The sequence below is a fragment of the Ochotona princeps genome, chromosome X (genome assembly GCF_030435755.1).
Source record: "Ochotona princeps isolate mOchPri1 chromosome X, mOchPri1.hap1, whole genome shotgun sequence".
Taxonomy (NCBI): Eukaryota; Metazoa; Chordata; class Mammalia; order Lagomorpha; family Ochotonidae; genus Ochotona; species Ochotona princeps.
The window spans coordinates 36,915,418-36,927,295 of record NC_080865.1 but is presented as its reverse complement, the minus strand read 5'-3'; the positions used below and the strand labels follow the sequence as shown (position 1 = coordinate 36,927,295).

General features: G+C 45.4%; 1 protein-coding gene across 1 annotated transcript in view; it reads left to right on the top strand.

Annotated features, from left to right (window-relative positions):
* Positions 1–2,188: 2,188 nt before the first annotated feature.
* Positions 2,189–11,878, top strand: part of MSN (moesin) — a 70,780-nt gene continuing 61,090 nt past the window's right edge. Inside the window, exon 1 of the mRNA XM_004595200.3 lies at positions 2,189–2,392. Within this exon, the coding sequence (XP_004595257.1) occupies positions 2,381–2,392 (12 nt within the window). The 5' untranslated portion in view covers positions 2,189–2,380. The remainder of the gene's footprint in view (positions 2,393–11,878) is intronic.

Below are 11,878 nucleotides of genomic sequence, written 5' to 3'. Positions count from 1 at the left end.
GTGAAGTCGGGGGTGGGGAAGGGAGGTTGAGGCACTGTCTCTGTGGTTCTAGTCTCTAACATTCCTTGTTTATATCATTGCAATAGCTGTTAAGCTAAGTTCTATTGTCTCCTCTGTTGGCCCCTGAACCCATTCTCTACACTGATTGTTTGGCCTTCGATATCTTCCTGTCTCCTTTCTGCTCCTCAGTTCCCCTGGAGTGAAGGCTAGACTACCCATCTCTTGATAGTCTGTATTCTCCATTTCCCAACCTTGTCCTTCGCAGGGCTCCAATCCCACCCTTCTCTTTCAGACCCTCTTACCCCCTAATGACTTAGCTCTCTCACCCTTTGACAGCCCCTCCCACTCCTGCTTGCATGCTTGTATCCCTTTACCTTTTCCAACACTGTCCACTCATGCTGTGTGTATGTGTGTGTGTGTGTGTGTGTGTGTGTGTGTGTATGTGTGCGTATGTGTGTTGGGGGGGTAGAGTTGGCATAAGAAGTGAGGCATGACACACAAGGGGCTTCCACTTTCCAGAAAGTTGGCAGTCTTCAATTCTTTCTCTTAAGGCATACTGTCAGCCCTCTATGGGCTCTTGTGAACATGAATGAAGGAATCAATGAACACATCAAACTTCCGGGTAAGAAAGGCCCATGATAGTATCAAAAAATGTGATTGACTGCTATTGCTAACTCCGGCTTTTCAGGCTTTCTGATGAGTGTTGTTCTTCCTTGGAGCAGCTGCTGAAGGTGACTGGGCTGTCCTAAGAACGCTGATCTTTATTGTAACGAATAGTTAAAGAAAATGATCTTGACTAGGAACTTTGTTTTTGCTAGTACGCAACTGAGATACATTGATTCATGGACCCCATTAAGCTGGGAAAGCAGAGGAGGAGGGGAAAGGACTCTTGGTTTCTGAGTGTTAACCCAGGGTGAATCCTTATGCAACCTAGCCAGGCTTATCTGTTGCCCTTGGGAGGCTACTTTTCTTTCTCATCCTTTCATAATATCAGAGCAGGAAAGGACCTTGAAAACCCAGGAATCCAGACCATTCTTGTCATACAAGGGGAAACTCTATGCCAGAGAGGGAAAGGGACTTACCAAGATGGAACAGTGGTCAGGGTGGTTAAGGGCAGAACAGAGCCAGGTGTCCTGGTACCCTTCTTAATCATCCTGTCTGCTATTCCAAAGTGGCTCACCATCCCTGAAATATGGATGGTTCTGCTGAGACCACTCAGATCATGACGCTGCAATGGTTGCTGAAGGAGAACAGAAAAAAAAAAAAGAAGAAATAAAAAAAGAGGACGATGAATAGTCGCTTTCACTTGGGTTTAGCCAGATTACAAGTACAGCCTAGAACAGTTCAGTTTTTGGACTCTGTGACCTTCACAAGAAGTAGAAACGGAGTTGACAGACATACTGGAAGAAAGTGGAGTGTGTGTATGTGCAGGGATTGAGGGGGCTACATCCTACCTAAGGGAATCGGCACCTACTTCAAAAGTGAATGTATTAGGGGAGAGACTGAAGGATCAGGGCTGTGATTTAAGGAAGGTACAGACTAGGATCTGGAGGAAAGTGAACAGAAGACAGGGACGGGGCTCAATTCTGACGAAAACAGGGAGTGAACAAGAGTGGAGATGAAATATGATCGAGAAAGAGTCCTATTGACGAGGGTGGATGAAGTGTTGGAGGGGTTAAGGTAGTTTATTCAGGACAAGAGATGTGGATCTTTTAAAGATACCAAGGGGGTAATAAGTTGTGACAACAGGGAGCAGAGCTGAAGTTCAAGGATGGAAGACACACCCAGAGGAATAACTTTCTAAGGCTGCCTTGAGAGGGAAAAAGCAGCTTTGATTGGTAGTGAGCTCCCCATCAGTGGAAAGTTGTAGTCAGGGACTGCAGTAAGCAACTGCCAGGGTGCGGCCCAAGGTCTGGCCCCTAATGGGGGCGGAGCCGGGGCAGACGGCCCGGACGCGCGGGGTTAGGGTCTTTGAGTGAAATGAGAGAGGAGCAGGGTGGGTGTGGATGAGGAATGGGAATCCCCCTTGGGCTGCCCGGCTCAGCTCGGCCCCCCACTTGGCCGGGGTGGCCGGGCTGGGCGGGGCGAGGCCGGAGGGGCGAGGCCGGCGGGCCGCGGGGAGGCGGCGCGAGGGCGGGGAGCGGCGCGCGGAAGCCGGGCCACATAAAGGAGCGGGCGGTGCGACGGGGGCGGCTCTTTCCTGGGTGGGGTTTATGAAGTCGTGGCCCGTTAGCAGGAAGCCGAGCAGTCGCCCCGACACTAGAGAGGGACCCGATCCGAGTCCCAGACACCAAGTCCCGAGTCGTGTGGACTGAGTGTTCCGCGCTGCCCGACAGTTCGTAGCCAAACTTCGCCAACTCCCGCCGCCGTTGCCGCCACCATGCCCAAGACGGTGAGTGCCGGAGTGGGCGCAGTAGACATGGGGGGGAGGTGTGCTCACGCTACCCTCGTTAGCCCTTTGCTTGGTGGCCCCGGACTTGGTCGGCGACCAGTCCGCCTGGGACGCCGTGCCCTTAGCCACGGCCTGGAGTCGGGAGGGGCACTGGAGGGACTCTCGCGGTTGAGGGGGTGTCCAGGATCCAAGTGTGGACAGGGTGGGGCCGGCTTTTTTTTCCCCTCAGGATCCAGTTTCTTGTGTCGGGGATGCGGCACTGAGTAAGGCTTCACTGGGGGCTCATGGGCTTCTGTTTCCCCCCCAAGGGGCCGTGGACACAAGGGCGATGGCTGTGGTTCAGAACAGAACGCTTTCTCCAGCTCGGGGGAATTGGCGCGTTTCTGGGGAAAGGCTGCCCCTGCCCGGGAGGGGCCATGGGAACTGAGAAACTGGGTGGAGGGAGGGAGTTGCTCAGGGCGGATCCCGCACACCCCCCCCCACACTCACCTTCCCCACAGCCTCTCCCAGGGTGGCTCCAGCTGTTACCCACTAGAACGTGAGACCAGAGGTGTGGAAGGGTTCATCATGTAGGCTGCTACCCTCTACCAAGGTGCTCCAACACTTTACTAGGCACCAGGCTGAAGAGAGGCCTAGGCCACTTCCTGGGAGAGAGGACGGGATCCCTGCCCTTGCCATTAATGCCTCTCTGTCCTCTCCAGGCTGTGCTGTGGTGAGTTCTCTGCTGTGGGGGCCGCACCTCTGGAGAGCAGTGGTTGAGGCTGAGATCCACCCCACTGGCTGTTGGCTGTTGTGAGAAGAGCAGAAGTCTCCTGGGAATGGGGCCTAGGGGGGCCGGATGCCCAGGAGGGAGGGGCGGAGGAGGAGTGTGCCTGACTAATGAGCTCTGCTCGCTTTTGTGCAAGTCATGCCAAATGGCTGCTGGGGCCCTTCCCTTGTTCAGGAAGGCCTGGTGACCACCCTCGCTTGCTTGAGTCTCTTAAGCCAAGCAACCTATTGAGCTGCCTAGGTTAGCGGGGCTTCCAGACCTGTCTGCCTGAAACTGCCAGGGCCTTGGAAAGCGGGGACAAGGACAGGGAGCTTTGAGAAGGGCTGAGAGACCCTGGGATGAGAGGAGAACCTGGAGCACAAATCTCTGGGTGTGCGTGGAGCTTTGGTTGCCATGTTGTATTCCAGTCTCACTGCCAACTCGTTCTTGCCTTTCCAGAACCTGGGCCTTCAGAAATACCGAGTTTTGAACAAGTTGGCACTTCCACCAGCTCTGTCTTTTAAACTGCCCATGGTTTTACAACATAGGGCCTTTCTGCAAGGTCTTCCAAAAACCCTCCACAAACAAAGTGAGGGAAAATGGGGAAAACCCGCTGTCTTTGCCAACACAGGAGATTATAAAGATCCTTCCAAGAGGCTCTCTTGGTGTGTGTCTCCCTGTCGTTGACTGATGACTCCACTTAAGGTGTGATCTTGCCCAAACTATGGAGTAGGTTTCTAGGAGTATACTCTGCTTTGTAGCCTCCTCGTGGAGTATCTCATCCTCAATTTTGAGATATTAAAATTTTAAAAATGTATTTCAAGTATATCTATATCTATATACATAGATATAGATATATATATATGGAGAGAGAGAGAGAGAGAGAGCGAGAGAGAGAGATATCAATTTTCTATTCCTGATTCACTCCTCAGATGCTCTGACATGCCTAAGCGAAACTAAAGCCAGGATCCTGGAAGTCCATCCAGGTCTCCCACATTGGGGGCAGGGACACAAGTATTTGGACCATCTTCTGCTGCCTTTCCAGGTGCCTCAGTAGGAAGTTGACTTGAAAGTGGACTTGAACTGGCACTCTGTTATGGGCTGTGGTTTTCTCAAGTGGCAGCTGTGCTACAATGCCTGCCATGATAATCTGACTTTTAACACAACTTGAGAAGCCTGGAAATTGCATTGAAGTTGCTTTAACCATCTCACCTCAGCCAAAATTTGCACAGAAAATTTGGTGATCTTTTCCTTGGTTTGGAGACAGATTAGAATGTGAGTTGTTTGAGATCAGTCTTGGGGTACAAGAAGTACCTGACTACTGAAGGGACTTTATGCAATTCGAGTGAAACTTGAACCAAAGTGGAAGGAGGGGATTAAATTTTCATACAGTGGAAGCGTTAGAGAATTTTCCATCCTGTTAGACCCAAGAAATGGTCAAATTTTATAAGAACTATTTCATTCCTGTTAAGACCATAGAATCTTACTCTGAAAGGTACCCAGAGACTACTGTTCTAGTATATCTCCCATGTAGCACTAATGTGACTGTTTAGGGCTATAAGAAAGGACCTACTTAAGGGCACATAGTGACTGAGCCAAGAATCAGGTTCAGATATTCTGATACCTGTTGCACTGATGACCTAGGTTCTCAAGGTTTGAGCTTATTCTCTTTCCTAAAGCAAATTGCACTCATTCTGAGGCCTTCATGATCCCCAGATAAAGGGAAGTAGGTAATTTGGGCAGAGGGACCAACAGTGATGTTTGTGTGGTCTCTTAGTAACATCTAGGAGTATTACTAGATGCTCCGCTTTTCTCATTCCTTGTCCTAAAGCTGATGTGTCTAGGGGCATACCCTAATTCACTGAATACTGGCCAGTAACTTTTTCCCTATTCTCCATTCTTTATTCACTGATGTACTTTAGGCTATTTCTGGAGTATGACAGAGGAGGGTAGTGGAAAATCAAACCCGTTCATTCATGTGAACCATGTCTCCAGTGTATGCAGGGTCAGTTTCGCTTTTATAGCCAATTGTCTCGCCTCATCAGCACAGTTTCCCTTAAATCTGTTAGAACATGTCTTACCCTCCTCTCCCCCACCTTTTCTTTTTGTCATTCTTGCACTGCTTCTGGTTGCCAGTTTTCTGAGTTTGGTTTGCCAGGCAGAACGTGGAAGCTTATTTACTACCATCTATATATTTGTTGATGATGAAACAATTAAGTTTTTAAAATGTCGGTCATAATCCTCTATTTTATTTTTGGTTTTAATTACAACAGCTTTGAGACTCTCCCAGATTCCCTAAATATATATTAGTTCGAGTTTTCGAGGCGCTCTTAAGTTTTATATTTCATCCCTTTAGGAATTATTAAATGCTAGGGTTGAAAAGTTTTTTGGTAATGATCAAATTTCACCTTTCTCACTTTTGAAGTAGAGAGACGGAGACCCATGCTAGGAAGGGACTAACCTAGAGGGGTGTGATGTGTCAGTAACAAAACTAGGACTTTTTGGAAGCATTTGTAGATAGTAAAGGGTCAATCTTGGTAAAAGCTCATGGATTTGCTGAGCTTTTAGCCCTAGATCAACTGATCTAGGCAAAGGAGATCAAGTGATCATTTGATGGAACCATCCATGTGACCATAGAGCCCAGCCCTTGTGATATTTGAGGGCTTCTGGGTATGCCTTCAGCTAAACTTTAACAGGGTCTCTGTGCACTGTTTATTGTCCTGCCATTCCTAACATTGCTTGAGCCACTCGAGTGGCACAAAAGTGGTACTTGGTGAATAGGAGACAGAATCTCAGTTTTTTAACCCTCGAGCTAGCTTTACCCTGTAGAGCTCAGGGGGAGGCAAAGGATCAAGTGTGGAGGTGTGGAGGCTCTGTGGGAGAGTTTCCCATATCCACTTCTTTGGCTCTGTAGTTCACTCAGTCCTTTATCAAAGTGTAGATGATAGAGGTAGAACAGGAACCATCTTGGGGATTTCCTTGAGGATTGTCTTTGAACAATGCTATGGTCAGGGAGAGGCTGGTGGGGCAAGAAGGCCTTTGTGGGACCCTCAAAAGCAATTAATATGCCCTGTCTTAGGCTTGGTTGCTCTGTGAATGAATGATAGTTGTGGTATTGACCATGAATCTGTTAACTTTGCATTACTCTCTAGTTGCGTGTAACAGTAGCTTCTTTGAAAGTGGTAGTGTCACTTTTCTCTTGCCTTCTCTTCTCATGTGATTTCTTTACTGTATGGTGGAGCTAGAAACGACATCTAAAGGTCATCTTGTCTACCCCCTGCGAGAGACACACACATACACACACACACACACACACACACACACACAGCCACAGCCACACACAAATACCAGCATCACACTTCTAAACATAATTCTTTAGGGATGAGATGATATGACAGCTACAATTATTCTGAATTGGTTCTAATAGTGTTGCTTGGCAACAGCTTGTCCTAAGTCCCTTTGTATCTTCTTCAGAGTTCCCCCACCCACTGGAATTTGTATACTTAGGGGCCTGGGAGGGAGAAGATTTGTCTATCAATACTATCGGGGTTGGGCCTTTGATGGCCAGAGCTGCTCTGATCTTCAAAGATAGATTTGAGGCTTTCTGTGATCTTACAAAGATAGGACTCAGTTTGATGATTTGCTTCTTTCCTAACTCAAAATGTGCTTTCTTTCCCCTCTCATGCTACCCTACCTCATTCTTTTGCCTCCAAAGAAAAACAAAACAAAACAAAGTACAAAGGTGGTCTCCTTTGGGAAAGTCTATTGGTCAGATGAAGGGTGTGGTCTTTTCATGATTGACTGGCTCTGCTGTTCATCTCTCCACCATTTTCATGCTCGATAGAGCTGAAAACTTTTAATCCCAGATTCTAATTTGTGGTACAGGAGCTGTTACTTTGGAGGGTTAGCTCAGGATTCCATCAATTTGGAAGGTAGATGTTGGAAAATGGACTGTAACAGTGAATTAAAATTTTTTTCTTCTTTACTTTCCACATGAGAAGGATCACTTTCCTGTGATTAGTAAAGTGATCTAAATAAAGCCTCTCTTTGGCCCTCAGTCTGTTGCTTGTCATGAGGGGCCATTCCAGTAATTTGTGAACTCTAGGGACTCTTCTAGTACATCTTTAGCCTCCTATGTAAATGCTCATTCCTTCAGATCTATTTTCCTTGTTGAAAATTTTTATTTACTTGAAAGGAAGGGAAGAAAGGGAACAAAAGAGAAAGAGAGGTCTTCCATCTGTTGGTTTACTTCTCAAATTCCCACTGGAGCTGGACTAGGTCAAACCCAATATTCTGGGTCTCCTTGGTGGGTAGCAGGGACCCAACTACTGGAGCTATCACCTGCTTCATCCTAGAATATGTATCATCAGAATATTGAAATTGGAGCCATAATTTGTACCCAGCCACTCTGGTATGGAATTTGGGAACCTGAGTGACGTCTTAACTGCTGTGCAAGCAGTTGTCCCCAATTCAGACTTTATTTTGCTAAAATTTGAGTTTCTAAATGTCAGGAAGTATTGGAAATAAAAAGTTAAGCAGTACTTGCTAAAATGTATCTTCTTGCCCTCTTACATTTCGGGAGGTTTTTTTTTTGTTTTTGAGTGCTAAGTTCAGACAGGGGAGTTTTGGGAGTTGGCTGGTTTCAAGTGGACCTGACAAAACTACTTGTAGGCTACTCTTGGCTGATTTTCTTGAATTTATTGTGTGTGTGTTGGAGGGAGAACTGTGTTTTTGCTTACTGAAGAAATAAACTAAGTGAAATTGTATGTTGGAAGTTGTGGGTTGACTGAATAAGAACTTCGTAAGTTTCCCTGCCTTTTTCCTCCTATTTTCCAGTGTTTGCGTGATAGCTATATGGTAGCTACTGAGTAACTGGTTGATGTAAATGAATGCGTCCATTTTCAGTGTGCTGAGGAAGGGCTGTTCGGCACAGGGTTTCAACTGTATCTGTGTTTAGGGAAGGCCAGAGCTTCATCAGACTTCAGCTTCCCTTTAGCAGATTGTTCTCGGTGATCTGGGTTTCTCACAGGAGGGGTTTGAACAACAAAACATCTGACTGAACTGGCCTTAAACCTTCTAGCTCAGCTTTTATTCTTTAGAAACAAAGCCCAGAGAAGGGAAGCAATTTGGGTGAAGTGGTTAGTAGGGCCTGGACTGAAATCCAGCTCTTCTGGCCTTTGGTATGTAGGAAAGGAATTTTACTTGTATTCGAAATGACATATACCGCTTAGAGTGTGTGCTAGTGTTTTCCCTTTGTCCTGGGGATCACTTGACCATGGTGTTATGGCTGATAATGGAAATAGTAAGTCCTAAGTGCCCATGGCTGACTCAGGGGCTTATTTATGAGGGTACATAAAAAAGATGGTAGAAAATGGAATTTAAAAATAAGTTTATTGGGGCCGGTGTGATGGCTGAATTGGCTAATCTTCTACCTGAAGACACCAGCACCTCATATGGGTGTTGGTTCACGTCCCAGCTGCACCACTTCCCTTCCAGCTCCTTGTTTGTGGCCTGGGAAAGCAGTAGAGGATGGCCCAAAGCTTTGGGACCCTGTACCCACGTGGGAGGCCTGGGAGAAGCTCCCAGCTCATGGCTTTGGATTGGCTCACCTCTGGCCATTGCTGTGATTTTGTGAATGAACCAATGAGTGAAAGATATTTCTTTCTGTATATCTGTTTTTCCAATAAAAATAAAACTTAAAAAATAAGTTTATTTTGGGTCAAAAAATTTTTGAAACCCAGGCATAGTGTTTTCATACTATGCATTTCCCACGGACTTTTTGGGGGTATTCTCATACGTGGTTCAGGCTCTGATCTTATGTTGGGAAACCTTTGTGATCCTTCTCAAGAAAGCGAATGTTCTGCCTTGGTTGTGAAGTGTGGTGGAAGGCAGATGCATCAGATGGAGTTAGGTTAGGAGAGATGACCGGACAGATTTTCTTTCTTGAGATTTGGCTTCACTATGCTAAGATTCTTTAAGGGAGAATAGTTATTTCTTGTCTGTTATCATAGCTAGAGGGATTAGACAAACTGTTCTGGGTCATGTAAAGTTCATAATTTTATAGAAAGAAGAACTTGGCTTTTTTTGGATTCTGAAGCTGGTAGTCTTCACTGGACTGGCTTACTTTTGGAGAGGTGACTCTGTACCCAGGGGCCATAGACTTCCAGAGAATGACTGTGTGCTGATTACATCAACAAAATGGTGGCTGTGGAGTTCCCCTAAACAGCTTCTACTGTAGCGACTTTCAGTTAGTGGGTGACTCAGTTTTGGGGCTTCAGAATGACTTTCTTCTCTTTCCTGTGTGCCTATCACCCAAGTTCCCTGCTTTCTGTTTCCTTTTTATTATTTTAATAAAAGATTTGCTTATTTGACTTATTGGAAAGACTAAGAGAAAGAGGGAGATAGAATTTTTTGTTTGCTGTTTTCACTCTCAAAAATGACTGCAACAGCTGGGGCTGAGCCAGGCTGAAGACAGGAGCCCAGAACTCCATCCAGGTCTCCCATGTGGGTGCAGGGGCCCAGGTACTTGGACTATCTTCTGCTGTTTTGCTTTTCCATGTGCATTACCAAGGAGATAGATTGGCAATGAGTGGCCTGGACTTGAACTAGCGTTCATATGGAATGCTGGGGCTTCAGGCAGTGGCTGAATCTGTTCTACTGCAATGCTGGCTCCCACTCTTCTAAAATTCGAGTTTGGATCTATTGGAATTCTTACTCAGTTATCCAGCTTGACATGTCTCTTAACTTGGAACATTTATGGTACTTTGCCTTTCCAGTTTGATGATGACAGGTTTTGCTACTGTAGTAACCATTTCAGTTCAGACTCGTGTCTCCTGGCCTTAGCCCTCACTACTCAACTCCAAGTGCTTGTACTTCACATATGGGACAGGTAGCTCTCCAGTACAAGACTTTTCAGGCTTTCCTAAAAAAAGGAGCGTAAAGTAATGTTGAAAAGTACATATCTGAAAATAGACTGCTTGGACTCAAATAACACCTCTGACCAACTGGTTGTGTAGCCTTGGGCTAGTTGCTTAACTTCTGCACATCATTTTCCTCAAGTAAAGTGAAGGTATTGATAGTGTGTATTGGGTGGACATTTTGATACAGCTTTGGATGCCCACATATTATATTGGAGTGCTGGTTCAAGATTCATTTGTTCCGCTTCTGGAACAGCTTCCTGGGAAGGCAGTAGATGATTGCCCAAAGATTTAGTCTTTTTGCCACTCGTGCAGAAGACCTGAGTGGAGTTCCTGGAGTTTCCAGGTCTTGACACAGCCCTAGCTGTTGCAGGCATTTGGAGAATAAAACAGCAGATGAAAAATCTCTTCCCCTCTTTCTATCTCTGTCCATCATCAGATAACTAAAGCTTAAAATATCTTGTTTTAATAATTAGTATAGATTTCATGGGTTTGTCAGGAGGATTAAGTGAGGTAACTCAAAGAAAATGCTTACAACTGTGCCTAGTATTTGCTTAGTGCTATACAATTATAGTTATTATAACTCTTGTTTACTGTTGATATAATCTGTTATTTATATATCAATATTATATTGATATGATTAGTGTTCAAGATCCCTGTGCTAGATGGGATGGATGAAAAGTAAGGCAGGAACCTGCATACCATTTATTGAGTGACTACTGAAGAAGGAAGTACTGTTTATTGTAAGTAATATCATTAAAATATATTGAGGATACTACTGCTGCCTTCAAAGATCTCCTATTTAACTAAGGACTTAGGGACAGCTCATGTGAAAGCAGTTTAAGAAATATATATACCTGATGGGACATTTTGTAGATTTTGAGGAGAAGGAGGTTTACTCTGTCATGAATGTTATCTTGAAGGATATATGAACATAACACCATTCTGGGTGGAAGGGTGATACGATTTCAGTATATCTAGTGTAAATCAAGTGGCCCAAGGTCAGTACCCTTGTGAAAATGAAAGAATGGGGGTGAGGTGCTGATGGTTTGAAGAAGAACCAGAGAGATGCACATGTAGGCATTGACTAAATTGTACTTTCTAGGGTCAGTTGGATATAACAGTTCTTTCTTAATTTGTGGAACTTCTGAAAGAGTCTGGGAGCAGGTAGAGAATGTACTTTGGGTTTTCTAGTACTGGAGAAATTAACTTGAAAACTGTTGTCTTTGTTGCTGAAGTAGATAAGGAATTGGATTCTTCCTTCATTCTTCCATATGAGCCAAAGCAAGGAGCAGAGCTTAATGATCTCTTTCCCGCTCAGCCTAGAGACAGCCTTTAGTTCTCCCAGTGGCTTTGCCATGAGATCAGGTATTTAGGGAAAGGTGGAGATGGAAACAGGTGCCTGGTTGTGATAGGTGGAGGAATGTGGCTTCTTTTGTTGAGGGTCCAGCTCTTGAATATGCCTGATGACACAGTCACCAGATCTGCTGCCCTTTACAATGGACTTATTGTGGCCAATGTTAACTCTTGACATAGTTGTTAGGCCACTGCTAGGATGAATGGCTCTGGCTTGCCTAGTTAGACTATTTTGCCAATAAGGTTCTGGGATTGACAACTTTGAAAGCTGAAATATTTTCTCATTCTTGGCAATCCTCCTTTGTGGGAATTTGATAGATACTCACCAGCACCTGGTGAGTGAAAAGGTGAGATGTGAAAATTGAGTTACACAAAACAAAGTATAATACTGAGCACTACTTTCCAGGTTATATGTTTGGGTAATGATGGGCCAGAGCCTAGAAGGGGGAACCTCTCAAGCTTGCT